General features: G+C 40.7%; 1 protein-coding gene and 1 long non-coding RNA gene across 3 annotated transcripts; one reads left to right on the top strand and one right to left on the bottom strand.

Annotated features, from left to right (window-relative positions):
* The first annotated feature begins 1259 nt into the window (after positions 1–1259).
* Positions 1260–16833, top strand: LOC145434566 (betaine--homocysteine S-methyltransferase 1-like). 2 transcript variants are annotated; one of them, XM_080311912.1, is made up of 8 exons: positions 1260–1533; positions 3730–3969; positions 4031–4219; positions 4720–4882; positions 5404–5577; positions 11566–11696; positions 14961–15067; positions 16674–16833. In XM_080311912.1, the coding sequence occupies exons 2-8, from the start codon at positions 3766–3768 to the stop codon at positions 16768–16770; spliced, it is 1065 nt and encodes a 354-aa protein (XP_080168038.1). In that variant the 5' UTR covers positions 1260–1533; positions 3730–3765; the 3' UTR covers positions 16771–16833. The 2 variants fall into 2 exon arrangements, with proteins under 2 accessions (XP_080168038.1, XP_080168037.1); XM_080311911.1 differs by lacking the exon at positions 1260–1533 and having other exon boundaries at positions 3601–3969.
* Positions 9013–10756, bottom strand: LOC145434567 (uncharacterized). Its single transcript, XR_013913462.1, has 2 exons — positions 9741–10756; positions 9013–9260 (listed from the first exon to the last, which is right to left on the bottom strand). It is a non-coding gene; the product is annotated as an uncharacterized LOC145434567 (long non-coding RNA).
* Positions 16834–18114: the final 1281 nt, after the last annotated feature.

Raw genomic sequence — 18114 nt, 5'->3', positions numbered from 1 at the left:
ATGCATCAGTAGGCTATTTCTATAGTAGGCCCACAGGTGTCTCCAGAATTCCTAGCTAAGGGTTGGAGGTTTATCTAGGCTCCTTCTCGCCATCTCATCCGTATCAGCGGTGTATTATAAAGTCTAGAAGTGGGCCGTGCTACAAGTCAGGAGCTACGGAATAGAAATGAAGAAAATTGGCCTGGTGTAAATGCCCATAGTAGTCGACAAACACCATGAATATCACAATAAATAACAGGCGTCTCCCCACATCTGCTCTGTAAACACAAACTTAAATTGTTTTGTCCAGGCGACATATGAACGCTAACGTATCAAATACGTTGAATAGGTTCCTCTGTAGCCGATCACCTGATAGCGACTATACAGGAAAGAGAAGCTGAGAAGCAATCGTATGATCATGATATTCATAGCGAGTATTCGATCACAAATGGAATTCGGTAACAAAATATTCCAAGCATCAGCACTGCGACCATCATAAATATTCAGACACCGTTAAAAATTTAACGGGCACATATCCCTGGTCGCCGTCCGCGTTGCCAACAAACCACCAATCCGGATTGAAGTCGGAGTCGTGTGGTACGATGCGGGATACGATACCTCCCATTTTCAGCGATAGTTCAATGTTCGTTCGAGCGTGAAAATCATATTCGGCTTGAAAGCACTTTTTCGGCGACCTATGAAATGCACTGTTGTTATAGACGCAGCTATAGTATTTGCTGAGCACTAGAATAGTCAGGATATATATATATATATGTGTGTGTGTGGAACAGCGCTAGTAACCTTCGGTTAAGTCAGCGTACAGAACGCTTGCGTGAAGTGCAAAGCGGTCCGAATAAGTGGGTGACATCATGTATTTCGCGATAGCGTAACAACACCCCGCTAAAATACTTATGTTTACTACGTTAATATTTTGTCCAAACCGTGAAACGCATGAGTCAGATCTGATCGCGAATAGGAACGTCAAATATGCTCAGAGCGGTAAGCTAACACGAGTGTCGACCCGGCACGATACTTGTAACAAATGTCAATTCCCAACGAGCTCTGTTTTACCCACGTTGCAACATCTATTCGCATCTCCTTGCGCTCCGAGCAAATGTTATTGACAGACGTCGCTTCAAGTGTTTGCTCACTCCGTGCGCTGGTGTCCCAATTGCGCTTTCTAATTTGTACTTTACTCCTATGATTATCTGCAAGGCTGCGTGGTTGCAGATGACAATGATTACAGAGGACTTACGCTATCTTGGAACATAAATTTTGGCTTACCGCAGCATAAAATATCAACTTTTCGAGAGGATAAAATGATTGGTGCATCGACCAGCTGATTACGGTGTGTGCAGAGGAGATGTTGTCAGAAGTCGTGAGTATTGCGAACCGGACATAGCAGGAACGATTTACCCATATGAGACTTCAGGCATCAATCGTCTGGTATTCGGATGGGAATTGCGGAGGCGACTTTGATGGTGATATTTTGAACGCTTCGTATTGAAATGAGAATCGGATATTATATTCCGGGCATAGAATGAGACGGAGTAGGTATGATTCATGGTGCTACGCACACTTGATTTAGGGTTAGGGCCGAATTCAGTGCCCATTCTTGTGGGTCAGTAAATTATACTGTAACGGTAACTGTTTATTCTAATGATTTTCAACCGATCGCCGGTTGAAAATAGGTTGAACGACACTTTAAAGTACAAAACTTTGCTCAGAGGCCTACATAGCAAGTTAAAATGGGGAACCATGCTATTTGATATGGGGACATGCCCCAGGGGGGACGTATGCTATATTTACGTACTAGAACTTTTGTGTTTGATGACGGTCTTTTGTACCACACTAAATGAGAGCGCACAGTGTTTGACATGAAAGGAAATTTCATGCAATAGCTATCAAATATCAGAATTAGGTCTCAGCCTATATTTGATTTCTAGGCGATACTAGCACCTATACCAGTGGTCGGGAACCTTTTTGGTCCGAAGAGCCATATTGGCCCAATTTTTTCCATTTTACCTCCGAAAGAGCCATACATGTCAATCAAGTGTTTGGTCACAATTGAAAATTCGTGACGTCATTGTAACACTAAATCGAACTCACTATATACTTGGGATTTGTCGTGTGCGCCACATTTTCTCTGTAAAAACTCGTACTAGTCATGCTGGTTGCCTTATTTGAGCATGCGATACTTGAGTTACTAGAACGTAGGTTAGTCCTGATGATCCTTTTAAATGCGAGAACTCATGATCACATGCGTAGGCGGAGCCGAACATGGTCACTGCAGAGGTATATAGGCCTACCCACTGTAAGCTGTGATACATCAGGGACGCGGGGTTGGGGGAGGCAAGTGAGGCATTGTCTTACCTGTTGTCAGGGTAGGCGAACGAATGACTATGAATGACTAGATTTTGAACATTTTCTCCCGAATTCACATAATGGGCATATTTATTGTTCGAAAATAAAGCGCGAAACGACAGGTAAGGCACAGACGGGCCTAGCCTCGCCATCGATAACGCGATTCATGGTAAATAGCTTAAAAGTTATTATAACTAATATCTATTAATCGAATGTATAGCTGTCGCACATATTCCGAAAATCTAAATAGTGATCGATTTCTCAATTCTCAAAGTATTCGAAGGTAATATATAACGTTGCACTGCACGCCTACATTTTATCGCCGGTACCACAGAGCTACTTATCAATCAAGAACGTGGATAGCTATGGCATTCTTAGTAATTGTGAATGTCACGTCCACGGCAGTTCAATTCGCACCGTACATCAAGAAGACAATGTGTATTTGATAACTGTGTTGACATATGGACGCCGTCGCCTTGTGCGCTATTTTCTTTGATCAATCAACGTATCGCGCAATCCAAGATTTTGAGTAGGTTACATCGAATTCGCGAGTGATATTAGTTGCCGGCGCGACAGTAACTTAAATTTGAGGATTTTGAAAAGAGGGGTCCGAGCCCCTAAACCGGAAGACGCGGCATTGTCTTTGCCTCTCAAAGACATGTTTATACTGCCACGAGAATAATTATTCTGGCCGTGATGAAAATGTACTAACAAATTGCTGCAATATTGATCAATTCAGTACAAAAATAAATATTTGGCAAAGAGCCATATCTTATACCCAAAAGAGCCAAATATGGCTCGCGAGCCATAGGTTCCCGACAACTGACCTATACCGATAGCCCCGATATTCAAAATATATGGTATCTTGCTTAAAGTCGATTTCCGAAACTTCAGTGCATTCATTAAAACAGATTCACATCCATTGCTATGATTGGATTAGCAGTCGCTCATTGTAGTTTTCTGCCCCCCATAGTCCTTATAGCTATGCGGGAATGTCACAAAATTTGCCTATATTTGATACCTCTGACGAACACTTTCTTTTAAAGTGTGATGTCAACTCGATATTAACGGCAAACATTTCTAAGTCAGGCTCTTATCAGAAATGAGTACGACCACAAATCTTAAAATCACAAATGGTGGTTATATTTGGTGGCAGTACTAGGCCTGCATACCTTGTAGCTAATAGCTTCATTATTTCGATTAGGGTCTGTCTTAGGATTTGTGAAGTATACAATACTGGTAACATACCATCAAAAAGTTATCATGCCTTAAATTTATAACGCATTGATCGATATCAGTGATAATCCTTATTGTTACCGTTGTTTCAACTACACCGTGCTATCAGTTTGCGGAGAATCGATCATGCCAAAGAAGGGCTTACTGCAGCGGTTGTCCGAGGGACCCGTAATAGGAGACGGAAGCATGTGCTACACATTGGAAAAGAGAGGTTACGCAAAATGTGGGGTTTTCACCCCAGAAGCTGTGGTCGAATATCCAGAAGCGGTGCTCCAACTACATCGAGAATACGTGCGGTCTGGAGCGGACGTGGTGCAGACGGCGGCTTTCTACTCCAGTGACGACAAGCTGGCCTACCATCGTAACGAGACTGTGGAGATCAGTCACTGTGTAATGTGTCCCTGAGCGCGACTGCCCCCACGTATGATAACACATGATATGCTACTTTCAGAGTGCGAGTCTTAACAAAGCTGCTTGTGAGCTGGCTCGGAAAGCTGCAGCGCAGAACGACTGTTTAATTGCCGGCGGCTTTAGCCCTGTGCCTAGTTTTCGCGACGAAGGCGAAGCGGCGGCTAGGAAAGAATTCGCGAAGCAGGCTGAAGCCTATCGGGATGAAAATATAGACTTTGTCATTGCTGAGGTAATGTGCATTAGGGTTGTCCGAAATCACTTTTTTTGTGCAAGTTCCGTGGGCTCTTTGGTAGTGTTATACTTGTATTGTGTCTTTGGCGAAATTGATATTTTCCATGTCGCTCTAAATTTACGTCTCGGAACGGAAGTGGTGTCAAATTCATTTGGAATTTGCCAATACCGCTTGATTCCAAACAACTACAAAGATCACGACAGCATGTAATTAAGAATTACGTCTCGTCCACAAATACGGAGAAACACTTTTTGGCATAGCCATAACCCCATTGCAGACTTTCATCCATAATACTAATCCTCTTTCATCAGTCCAAGATTACTGTAATAACTTCGCTTCTACAGGTCAAAATTGAGCCAAATTTGTGTGCAGCGTTTTTTTAATATTCTAATAATTTTTCAATTAACCAGCGAAATTTAGAAAAGCTATTTTTGATCAACCGTGCTGTGCCGATGTTACCATTTGAATATCGACATGCATGCACTTACTTCATCTAGTTCTTCCACGACATTGCGGAAATAGAGCTTTGCGCCTCCGAAATGAAGAAATTGAATCTGCCGGTCATACTCTGCATGAGAATCGGCAAAACCGGCGACGTAAACGGCGTTTCGGTAGAGGAATGCGCCGTTAGAATGGCGAAAACCGGAGCCGATGTAGTAGGTAAACGGCTAAACGCTAGGACCCTATGTCACCTTGAAGTTTAAATTATTGGTCCTGAAAAAGAGGTGGTTAATGTAGTCAGCGTTTGTACTCCAGTGGATGGAAAAGTATGGCAATTACTACACATTTGGAAAAACAACGTTTGACAAGTACTGTAGTATTTCAAAAGTATATTTGGTCGAGGGGACGTAAGCTTGTAGAAGCCAAGTGGACAGGACTTATTATAAAATTATAAGTTACCTTTTTATAACTGACGCAAAAGAATCACTGATACTGCAAATAGGCGTAATTTCCAAAAATGTGAAATTTACTGTGGTATTTATGGGCTACTTCTCCATGTTGCTGATGTTTTCGTCACAAGACTATGCCGCCTACATCACAAGATACAAAGTTTAAAACGTATATATAGTTTATCTGCAAAACTATAAAGTATACTAGTGGAAATAGGCCACACCTATAGTCTACCTTAGTACTCCGCAAAACCCAATTACTGACCAACGATTTACAAATTTTATGTATAGGCACAAACTGCTCATTTGACTGCAATACAACACTGAAGACTATGAGAAGAATCAAAGACGCTCTGCGGAAAGAAAACATCAACAAATATCTAATTTGCCAGCCGACTGGATTCCTATGTCCGGACGCCGAAGACCATCCAAACGGCTTTTTCGCCTTACCCGAATATCCACTGTGTATGTATAGAATTATTTTATAATGGTTAACATCGGTCATGGTGGTCGCTCTACTTGATTACCGACTTGAACAGGGAAAGAGTCACAAGTTGTAATACCGTGGATTCAATGTGCTTTATTGACAAGTGTTACTTAGGTTGTGTGAACCTTTTTCATGTCACTTTTTACTGATAATGGGATACATTAAACATTATCTTAGCGACACAGGACGTAAGAAATGTCTTAACGGCCCTTTTGATTATAAACGTATTATATTTGTAGAATTCATATACATAATTTTAATATGAGACTACACAGTGTGATATAGGTCTGCGTCCAAGTCGTCCAACTATCATATATGGTGGACCAGAAAGATCATCTCTGTATCAAATATGCCGGACCTGATTTGTGAAACAGTATCTCGCCGGCTATCCGACAGTCAACGAGCGTGTCTTTGTCTACATTCAGGACCGTAACTGCCGCACCCCAAACCCCCAAATTGGGGGGGGGGCGAGCTCGAAGGGGGCCCAAAATTATTTCGTGAATTAGCATAAATTATAGAGTAATTTGTGAAAATTTATGCAACTTTTTCAAAAAATTTTCGCGCTCGGCGCGATTTCGAGTCGCCAAATTTCTTGACTATTGGGTACTCTTACCCCCAAGAAAAACACGCAAGATTTATAGAAATGGGCATATCGACGTTGGCCATTCCCGCGATACGACGCACCAAGACATAAAAAGTTTTAGGTCATGTAACATGCGACTCCAAGAAGTGTGCCAGAACGATCGGCAGCGATAAAACCTTGGCCGTAAAGGACTGCCCTTATGCTGATCAAATACTTCGTTATATATACAAAAACATACAGGTTTAATTGTCCATATAAGCGCCTGACTGGTGCCGAATGTTTCTGTTTTGGCAAACTGAACCTCACAAGACAAATACTACCCCGCAGAAAAAAATTATTTGCCAGTGCAGAAATACCAATCTGAAATCGTGTGATCCTTCAGTTTAGTACGTTTGGGCGATTCTATATTTTTTGATAGAGCAGACAGGAGGTCACGAAATAACATCATGTAACAAAGTCATACCAACAGGTCCGCCCGCCCGAAGATGTTCAATTGTTATTTACTGGCTCAACACTCTACAGTTTCAAAGACACCTCACTCAGCTCTACCGGTAAATCTGATTTCGTGAGCATAGAGGACAAGAAATTGATAGCAATATATATGCAATTCCCGATCTTACTGACCGATTTTATCGCGAATTATCGAAAAATTTCGCGCTTCGCACTGGCTCACTGAACGGTACAGCTGTAATTTCGTGGCAAAGGCGAACAACGTGATGGGGATAGGTTTATCACTCTATGGGAGCCCAAGACCCAATTTTTTGGGGGGCCTGACAAAGGGCTGTGTCGTTCCTGCCAACGGGTATACACCCGGATATGTTTAATTATTATTGAGGGGTCCGACGTTTTCAAACACTCCTCACTCAGCTCTACCAATAAATCAGATTACGTGTTCGAAGAGAGGATAAAAATTGATAGCAAAGGATATGCATTCCCGATCATATTTCCCGATTCATTGACGAATTATAGAAATTCCTCGCGCTTCGCGCGTTTAGGCGAGAAAAGCTGACTCACTAAACGGACACCCAATGTAGCAGATAAGTATCGGTAAAGAGCGAACAGCCCAAGGGGGGTCTTGGGGCGAATCCCCCCAGAAGTTCGGTTTATCACCATATGGAGGGCCCAAGACGAACGTTTTGGGGGGCCTGACGAAGTGCTGTTACGGCCCTGTCTACATTCAAGTCAAAATACAAACAATTTATATTGAATCAATACTAGTTAGCCCTCTGCTTTACCGGGCTACGACCTGTCATATCGATCCCGCTTTGTGACACATGCCATCGTTTTTATCACCTCTCATTTTGTATTATCTTCTTCTACTTTTCAGTCAATGTGCAATTGTGCATGCCTCCTTTTTTATATCACCTAGGCCAGGAAGGGGTCTGATTTCTAAGACTACTCCACATTGTTTCGACGCCATCCTATCTTTCGTTGTATCGCAGTCTTCTGGTGTATTGAAATGTTGAAATTATTAGCAAAACAGATAATTGAATTGAATTGAAATAGCTTCGAATTCGCGTTTCATTCATTTGTTCTTCATAACACGATTCAGGAGGTGCGTCAACTAGTGTTCCTGACACACCCTTTTCGTCATGGACTGCTGATAGCAGAAAACAATAGTGGCATGCGCCAGCCCGGAAGTTTCAAACCACTGCCATGGACGGAAAGATAAGGAGTTCTATATTGTCAGTTATGTCAAAGTACGTTATCAATATTTTAACGTTCTACTCAAGAAGAAAAGTAAGTAATGGGCTGTCCAGGTTGGACGCTCAAGTAAAATCCAAGGCACGAGTAATGATAAAATGATTTACATATGACCAGGGCCGTAACAGCACTTCGTCAGGCCCCCCGAAAAAACTTTGGTCTTGGGCCTCCCATAGGGTCATAGACCGAACTTCTGGGGGGCTTCGCCCCCAAGACCCCCCTCCGGCGATACACTGTTTACCACTATTCATTATAATCATTGGGAGTCTGTTTAGTGGATCAGCTTTTATCGCCTAAGCGCGGAAAATTTCTAGAATTCATGATTTCATCGGTCAGTATGATCGGGAATTGCATATTTGTTATCAATTTTTATCTTCTCTCTGCTGACGTAATCAGATTTGCCGGTAGAGCTGAGTGAGGTGTGTTTGAAATGGTAGGACCACTCAATAATAATTAAATATTTTCGGGCGTATACCCGTTGGCAGGAACGAAACAGCACCTCGTCAGACCCCCATCACGTTGTTCGGGTTTGTCACGAAATTATCCGCACCGTATTGTGAGCCAGAGCGAAGCGCGAAAATTTTCGATAATATGTGATAAAATCGGTCAATCAGATCGGCGATTGCATATATATTATGCTATCAATTTATTGTCCTCTCTACTCACGTAATCAGATTTACCGGTAGAGCTGAGTAAAGTGTCTTGAAAACGGGAGGGCCCGTAAATATTGATTAGACACCTTCGGGCGGGCGGACCCGTTGATATGACTTCGTTACATATTGTTATTTCGTGACTTCCAGTCTGCTACACTGTAAAAAATAAAAACCTCGATTTACCGCGAAATGTTTGGAAGCACAGTAGCCAGACATTTCGTGGTAATCTAACATTACCGTTAGTCAATGTAAATTTAACTTACACCCGTCCGGTAATCTCACTTTACACGCCAGACTGTAATGTTACAGTCACCTCCGGTATATCCAATCTACATGTTCTCCTGTACATTTGCGATCGAGACTGTCATTTAACCGGCTACCTACCTACATGCTGTCCCTGTAAATCAGGATTACATACCAGCTTGTAAATTCCCGTACATCCATACCTATCGCAAAGCAACCCGATGCAAAAATATCGCAACATTTTCTTCACATCCCCAAAACGACATTGGAACAAACTGTATATTCATTCATGATATCACGATGAAGTGGTTATCGATGGAAAAATATTGCTGCTGGAGGTCTAATTCTTCTTTAGGAGACATGCAGTAACACGAGTGGTCTCAAGAAAACGTGAATTAATTCCACCACCGGCCAAACTTCCAATTGTTTCTTTTTCTCGTTCTCATTCCTTCTGTGTAACTAGTATCTTGCAGTTCCACTGAAAAGAATTCATGCGTAAGTCGCTATATAAAGCAAAGTTCCTAACCTGGACAGTGGACATGACATTATAAAGACTAAGACAAATAGGCTAACAAAAATATAACATGTTTTGAAGTACCGGTACTGGCACATTGTGTGATGACGGCTCCGCCTATTACATGACATAGCAGAGATTCATGACTTACTTTATCTCTGTATTGAAGCAAAAGGTTCCTAATTTAAGGTGGCATGTGTGGCAAACAAATCCAGCAGTGGATGAAAACATCTCTATGCTACGGCCCGAAAATGACATTACCAAGCCAACAGTTTCAACTCCTCCGCGGCGGAGTATGAGGTCACTATATAAGTCGACAAATATCCCAAAATAGAGCAGAGAATGCGGCGAATGAAATATATCAATCATGAAATCTAAGTCATCAAGGGCTGGTGTGCAGAGTCAGATATTCACGGTAACAAATACTATGTAGTACTGTATTACCTTTTAAGATGCGTATTCCATTCAGCATCCCTAGGAATCTTCAACGATCGTGTCCACTTTCTTCAAGCACAACAAGCTTCGCTCCACCCTTTGCTCAAATCTCACTAATAGCCACTGGCCAGAGCCAGACGACACTCGAACGATTTCAAAATAAATGGTATTCATCCGCTGACACATGACACCAATAATATTTACTGGCCACGTTATAATGTTTGATCTGGGTCGTTTTTTCCATACAGAAACATTTATCATTGCATATAGTCCCTTTTTTCATCTAATTTCGTATAAATTGATATTTATTCCATGTGTTGTTCACTACTTACTGTACTTACTTAACCAGACGCTGCTTGTGATGTCACAGTTGTGCGTTGGTTGTTTACTACGAATCTCAGAAAAAGCAGTCACCTAACGTAACCTATTACAGGTCGCCTTGTCCGCCATTAACAAATGGTCAGCTGAGCATGCGGTGCTGATATTTCTAGTTTCCCCGAGCAATATTATACATCCTGAACTAATTTTCTAACTTATCAGTCTTATCCGTGACAACGAATGTAACCAGCGAGACTGGCCGTACAGCCATTGCCGTATAATATAATATGGCTACGGTGTACCACATTAGCTACGATTGTCAGTTATTTCTTGTACCCTACTAAGCTTAAATTGATACTAGGGCCAACAATTTCGGTATGACAGACCCCAGTCTCGCAAACGAGGTTCAATCAGGTCAAATCACCTCTAGAATGATATATCAGTAACATTCAGTTCTACGTATACATTGGCTGCAGCGATTTTGAAGCTAATCAATTTTGCCAATAGCCCGGTAAACTGCAGTAACGAGTAACTGTCAGTAATTTTGCGAAGAAATTCTGGTAACTTACTTTACAGCTATATTAAGGTAATATTACATATCAAAATGTAAAATTACAAGATACGCACAGTAATTGGCTGCGACCGGTAATTCGTGGCAAAATTTACAGAGATTTCCCAGTAAATCTACCAGATTTTTTACAGTGTATATCAAAAAATATAGAATCGCCCAAACGTAGGCTTCTAAACTAAGAGACGCACACGATTTCAAATTGGTATTTCTTCACCGGCATAAAATTTTTCCCAGCGGGATGGTATTTGTCTTGTGAGGTTCAGATTGCAACGACAGGAACATTCGGCGCCAGTCACTCAGGCGCCTATGGACAATTAAACCTATATATGTATTTTGTATAGCCTATATAACGAAGTCTTCGGTCTGCATCAGGGCATAGACCTTTTCGGCCAAGCTTTTCTTGCAGCCGATCGTTCTGGCACACTTCTTGGAGTCGCATGTTATATGGCCTAAAACTTGATTGTATGTCTTGGTGGGTCGTGGCGCGTTAATGGCCCAATACCCAATAATACAGAAAAATGGCTACTTGAATTTGAAAAATTGAAAAAATTGAAAAAATTTTCAAAAAGCACTCTATGATTTATGCTAATTCACGAAATAATTTTGGGCCCCCTTCGAGCTCGCCCCCCCCAATTGGGGGGGGGGGGGGGTGCGGCAGTTACGATGCTGCATATGACCAGAAATACATTCGATGCACTTAGTATTTGTATAGTGGGGCATGCAAAACTGATGGCATAATACTACAGACAGTATTACAGTAAACCTGTATACGGCGCAAAGGTGCGCCCAAACAGAGTAATAGTTCAACACCCTCTATGACCTTGGGTGTTTAGCATTATTGTGATTTGTGATAACCTAATAATTGGGAGCAGTTTACGTTCGATGTATGCTTTTCGAATATGTCAAGACAGTCTACAGTTTGAATTCACAATTCATCATGTCCAGGTCTCGATCCGCGTATCATGACAAGAGTCGAAGCCCACAAATTCGCACGTGAGGCCTGGGAACTGGGTGTCAACTACATCGGGGGCTGTTGCGGCTTCGAGCCTCATCACATCCGATCATTTGCCGAAGAGGTTAGTTGAAGAATGCTTCACACTCATATGTCACTCACATGGGTTAAACAGCACCGCCATAATATAAAGTAAGTAAAGTAGGATTGTCTGGCATTAGACTGTGTGGGACGAGGACGATGCAAAACGATATGAAATTCCCTCATTCGAGCAAACGACATTTGAGCAATAAGCATGTAACTTGATCAACCGTCAAATAACATTAAGCGTAACCCTAAAACATTTCCGAACCCTTATAGTTTTAACCAAACCTTAAACAAGCCCTAACCATGCTCAAGTGTAATCACATTGGGCCGATGCTATATACCAGTATTCAAATTAAAAGCAACGCTATACCTATCCTTCTTCTTGTTTGGCTACTAGCTGTTTAGCACCGCCGTAAAATGCGAATGTGTAACGCAACGTTACGTTACGCTGAATATTTTACGAGTCCATTAATACTTAAATTTTCAGAATCAGCGCGACAATTACATTTGATTAATATCAGTGATCAAAATTCTAAGCTATTTACGATGAGTCGTGCCTTCACGGGTGAGGCTTTGCCCGACTGTGCCTCATCTGAGTCTGACCTCTCCTTTCGCACTTTATTTTCGAACAATAAATATGAAAATTACGTGATTTTGGAAATAGAAATGTTCAGAATCTAGTCATAAACATCGGTAGAAGATACCAATAACCATGAAGGGTTCACAATTTTCCTTCACTCATCCCTGACGACATCTGAGACACTGCCTCACTTGCCTCCCCTAACCCTACGTCACTGACGTATCACACGGTGGGTATGTACGGCTGTAGTGACCATGTTTGGCTCCACATATGCATGTGGGCAGAAAAAATATGCCAAACACTACCTACCCCATATATTAGTGCTACCAATACGTCACGCATGTTCAATTGTGACGTAACATTTGATTGATATGTATGGCTCTTTGGGAGCTACAATTGAAAATATTGGGCCAATATGGCTCTTCGGACGAACAAGGTTCCCGACCACTGCTATATACAATAATATGAAGGGACTAGATCCTGTTAGATAGATCTTCTTTTTGATGTAATATAAGGGCTGTGAGCATATCAATAACACTGGTCTACACGATTTTTTCACCAGGACTTCTTTGGGTAAACTATACCTAATTTGGGGACGCTGAATACGAATCCGACGTTATTTTTTCTCCATCGCGTCACGTTCTGGAGATATTAAATATGTTGAATATTTCTACTTTTTCGAGGTACTCGAGTAGATTTTGGCTACTTGCAGTACTTACTGAAGTGGTAATGTTTTACAACTACTTTAACATCTACCTGAACAATATTCGGGATGTACTCATTTGGGTTTTGTATAGTAGAAAGTAGTTCAGGGACAGTATTACACCACTAACATGAGTTGAATCGTCATAAGAAACGCGTAAAATAGCCTTTGAATCACGGTAACTGAGTATAGTTTTTCGAAGACTTTGCCCATGGGTGGTGTCAATATACTCATTTTGCGTTATATGCGGCGATACATCTTGCGATTTCGTATATGGACAACTCCGACTAACTGTTCAAAGTATGTGACCACCCTCCCCCGACCAAATATACCTATATTTACTAACTTTCAGTAATTCTCAGACCTTTCATTTCGTCATCAACTTGAAGTAGTTTTGACTTGAAGGAGTTTTGTAATTGAGTAGATATATAAGGCGGTAATTGTTCTACTTAAGTAGTAACGCTGATCACCTCGACTGACTCTAATTCAAAGCAAAATAGTACGGCAAATCAAAATCCACCAAAAATGTGAAGCTTTTTGAATTTAGAACTGGCATTTAATCATGCGTAACACTAGCAAAAAGTCTCGAAATAAACCGATGTTAATCTCTGGCTTTGTTCGAGCATAGAATGGTATTTGGTGTAGGCCGCAGAATGACCCATGTCGAGAGGGATCGCCTGTCCTACAACCGATGCATATTTATTTCTATTATGGAGTAGCACGCTCATCAGGTTCCATGCTGAGCTGCTAGTAAGCAGTCTCCATTCATCTGGTTGTCTATAATAGACAATGCAAAAGAAGCCCCTTATATCATGGCAATAAACCAATAGAAAAACAGTTCAGAAATAGCTTTCTTTGATTCCGATAAAATGTGACAATGTATGGAAACTCGAGAAGGAGAATTAGCATGACAAATACAGGTGAAGATTATTGATGATAAATTCTTTCAAGTTATCATGATAAGCACGTTTTGCTTTGGAAAAGCATACATCCTGTTGCTTTTAATGTTTCAAAACAATATTAAAGGACCACATATTCTGGTCATGTACCACAGTGAACAATTCTCTTCTACATAATATACCAACAATGCAATGTTTATTGCTTACAAACCTTCACGTTTTACGAAAGAGCAGTGTGCTGCCACAAAATGCATTGACCAATTAAGGCTGCAGGACGGATGTATAAAGATAGATAACGTATAATGTATAGATAACGTATGGAATCAAATTAGGTACGAAGCTATTAATCATAATCTTCAAACTAAGAGTGGTATATAGGGATGATAACTGCAACCGAATAAAAACAGATGCATCCACATATAAATTTTTGGGTCGAACAGACGTCATGATCGAAAGAAGATAGAGAACCACTGGATTCAAGTTCACCGAAAACTCAGTTATTCTGTTCTACATAACCCAGGTTTCATCATTATTGATGATCTCAATAGCAAAAATTGATCTGTTGCTGTTGTTCGCTGACCGTAATGTCACTAACGAAAGCCGAAATTTGATTATTTATGAAAATGAGAAAATACATACCGAATAAATCTGACGTGATTGCGAAATTCTGACGACAGAATTGGATTCAGCAACCTGAAATTAGCCCAGATCAATCATCGAAATTTTTTGGGCTATTTTTTCACATCTTTTGCTGTTGTATGCTTACCGTGATTTCACTAACGAGAGCCGAAATTTGATTAATTTATGACAATGAGAAAAATTCATACGGAAAAAATCTGACGTGATGGAGAAATTTTGAGCACATATTCGGATTCAGCAACCTTAAATTAGCCCTAATCAATCATTAAAAGTATTTGCGCAAATTTGTTTTCGAAATTTGTAGACCAGTGTAATGCGTCCTCGCAATGTAGAAAATACTGATGAGAAACGTAAGTTTTATATTTGGCACATCTATTCTGGTACATGTTGTCTCAGCGGTATTTGACGTGTCACCCGATCACGCAAACAATGTTGACTCTATTCATCAAGAGGTTTGCCAAGCTTTGTTTGAATTTGCAGCTTGCACCGGAAAGAAAAAGGAACCCACCAGTGCACGATATGGCGCGGGCGTTTGGGGGCGATTTTTTCAAGAACAGCCTCACCTCGGAAATGCGCAAAGAATCTCTGTGAGGGTTGACTTCTCTCTTTCTTTGTCACGCAGCGTCTTTGCGGAATTGTTAGCAGTAAATAACCGCACCATACGGCAATAGTAGTTGTGTATTGTCACGGACTGACGCAACATAATCAACGACGGGCAAAGTTGTCATGGTTGTGACAGAACAAGAAGTAGAAGTTGATGCAGCGATTTCCATGTCCATGTCAAAACTTGTGCGAAGGCGACTTAATTTTAATAGCATGCGGCACACGAGAATTTGTGTTGATTTGCGGTTTAAGGCTGGGTTAGGGCAGAGAGAGAGAGAGAGAGAGAGAGTCTTTATTTTCATCGAACCAAAATACATAACAAACGGCAGTGATGGTGGTACTCAAACTTTCTTAGACACGCCCCTTTATGATAGTGAAAAATTCGCTCCCCTTATCGTCATATCACAAAATGTAACCGAATGATCGGAATCCAAACGGATAGTTTGATTGTATGGAAGTTTATTACTAGGGCGAGTTTTTGACCATTTGTGACCTTGAAAAAACTTTATTTTGACCATATTTTGACCTCATGTATGTAAATTTGGTGTTTTCTCGCGTAATGTTAGAAAAATAGCCTACTACTTATCTTCGTTTCCGGTTGAAACTGTCTGTCGTTACGAAGTAGTTTGGCCCGAAAAAAAACTCTTTTGACTTCAAACTGACAAATTCTTACATGAACAAAATTTATTTTAACGAAATCTCGTTCTATGAAGAATTCCAGTAGTTACGTCACGCATTATGGTAGAAATATTTAAAATTTGTTGTAATACAACGAAAGATACTTTCCTACATTCTCGCGTAGAACCAACAGCCAAGTAGCTTGCCAAGAATGGATAAAAAACGCTTCTGTTTCTTCATTCAGACAATGTTGTCCACATCACAATTTTTCAACATGCGCTTCTTCATATAAGATCCAATGCCCACGCAGTCTTGCTTCAGTTATGATATGACGTTACGATGAGCATAACACCATGTCAGCCTATTTGTTTCATATGACCGTTTATGATTCACAATGAGCAGATAATTGGCATCTACAACGGTAGGCCTATAAAGTAGGCTACAAGCTGTAAAATGTCAAATGATAAATTCACAGACAGTTCAAACATCTACGATTGAAAAAAAATGCCGGTTGCAATTTTTTTATGACTTTGTAAACAATTTTGACTGTTTTTACACCTGTTTCTTTTCAGTTGATCGCAGCTTCGCACCCCCTTCAGATGCCTTCGCGCCCCCAGTTTGAGAACCACGGGGTTAGGGTTAGAGTTATCGCGACGGTTACGATGCATGTTAGGGTTAGTTTTGGGGTTACAAAAACCCAGGCTGTAGTAAAGCATGCTAAAGTATCCCATGCTGAAATGTTGTTTTTCACTGCGTCGCATGCTCATATGTCGGCAACCGTCATAACTATATACCTGAAAATAAGATATGGTAAGAATGTGCTTTATAGCCTTTTTGCGTTAGACCGAAAATCAGACGAAATTTATCCATCCCCGATTATTATCCACCTACATTTAACATCCTTCTATATCGTATAGATTGATCTATTTTCACGACAATCACATTTCGACACTTAAACGTAAATTGTTTCAGGAGAACGGCGGAGCACTGGTACGGTATACGGCCCGCGTCTGGAAGACCGTTCAGTCCTGCGATGACGGAGCCCGTTTCGGGAATGAAATTCCAATAGATTCGACGAATACAGATACTATTTGCCTTTGCTATCATATGAGAATAAATTAATATCACCGTCCTGAGTACGTTAAAATAGCGTTACATATGGAGTAAAAATCAGAATAACAAACGCCAAGACAGCGAGAGATTCAAAGAAGAAATTAACGTAACCTAGCCCTGCACAATGTACTAACTACGAATCTAGCTAGTTGGCGGTCAACTAGGTGCTGCCTTTAGTAGTTTTAGTTGCAGATTTTGTTAAGTGAGTTTTTCTAGTCCTAGTTACGAGTTTTGAAAGTAAGAAGTTCCACTGCTAGTTGCGAATTAAAAAAAATGGTCTCACAACAATAAAACTTTTTCACGACTGATTCGGTGCAATCAGCAAATGCCGAAGTTTATCTTGTATTCCGGTAGTTGTGTCTGTCGGATTATTCAGTAGTATTGCTGATGTTCATGTGGAAAGTGGATCCGATTCCAATAAAATAAATATTATTGAGTTGCTTCACTATAAAGTTGGGTGAATGTGGATTTTTAAAGGTCGCTAGTGCTCGTTCCAGATACGAGTTTTGTAAAGTGAGTACATCTAGTTTTACTAGCAAATAAGTCGATGCTGAAAGCTAACCCGCTCCAAACTATTAATAACAAACACGAGCAATAAGGTATAATTAATGTGATGGATGCGATTGCTTCTTCTCTGCAAGCTGATCTGGTCGGGATGCAACTGTCGAATGATGCGTGAAGTGTTTATAGATATGCATTCGATGAATAAACCCTTACATTAAAAAAACCTTACGTTAACGATTCGCGAAACTGTCATCTTACTGGAAAAGAAAGGCATCCACTGCGTTCCGCCAGAAGTGACCAAAGTTGAGAACAACTGCACTAAAGAGACACACAGTGACGTCACAATCTAATAAAGTCCAAGTAAATGTGGAAGGGCGAAGCGCCATCAAACAAGTGGACATTTGTCCCTAAAAAGTATATACGGCACTAGAATACACTGGTTAATGTGCTACACAGTAATATATTGTGCCAAAAACGTCAGGCACTATTGACAGGCAATTCTCTGCAAATGCGAAAATAAAATTTACATGGCAACCGGTCTAAATTGATAGCAGGCATTGCTTAATTCGTGTCAAATAAATGCTCGTATGTTCATATATCTTGCAATATACGTACATGATTACGATGTGCATGTAATGTAGTATAGCTTGGTGTCTATGATTCATATCGTGGGGTTTCTTTCCCAAGTGCGCAAGATGTATATAGCTCACTATTTGTAAACTTCGTCTCAGTAAATCGGTCATAACTTATTTTCAAAGTGTGTTTTAGGATCAAATCGGAAACATGATTCAGAAGC

The sequence above is a fragment of the Botryllus schlosseri genome, chromosome 2 (genome assembly GCF_051294905.1).
Source record: "Botryllus schlosseri isolate E-star chromosome 2, Bs_hap1, whole genome shotgun sequence".
Classification (NCBI taxonomy): domain Eukaryota; kingdom Metazoa; phylum Chordata; class Ascidiacea; order Stolidobranchia; family Styelidae; genus Botryllus; species Botryllus schlosseri.
This window is presented reverse-complemented; position numbering and strand designations above follow the sequence as displayed.

Coding starts and splice junctions, on each gene's coding strand:
- LOC145434566 (XM_080311911.1), top strand. CDS start 3,706: ATGCCAAAGAAGGGCTTACTGCAGCGGTTGTCCGAGGGACCCGTAATA. Junction 4,220..4,719: donor TAGACTTTGTCATTGCTGAG/GTAATGTGCATT, acceptor TACTTCATCTAG/TTCTTCCACGACATTGCGGA. Junction 5,578..11,565: donor CTTACCCGAATATCCACTGT/GTATGTATAGAA, acceptor CATCATGTCCAG/GTCTCGATCCGCGTATCATG.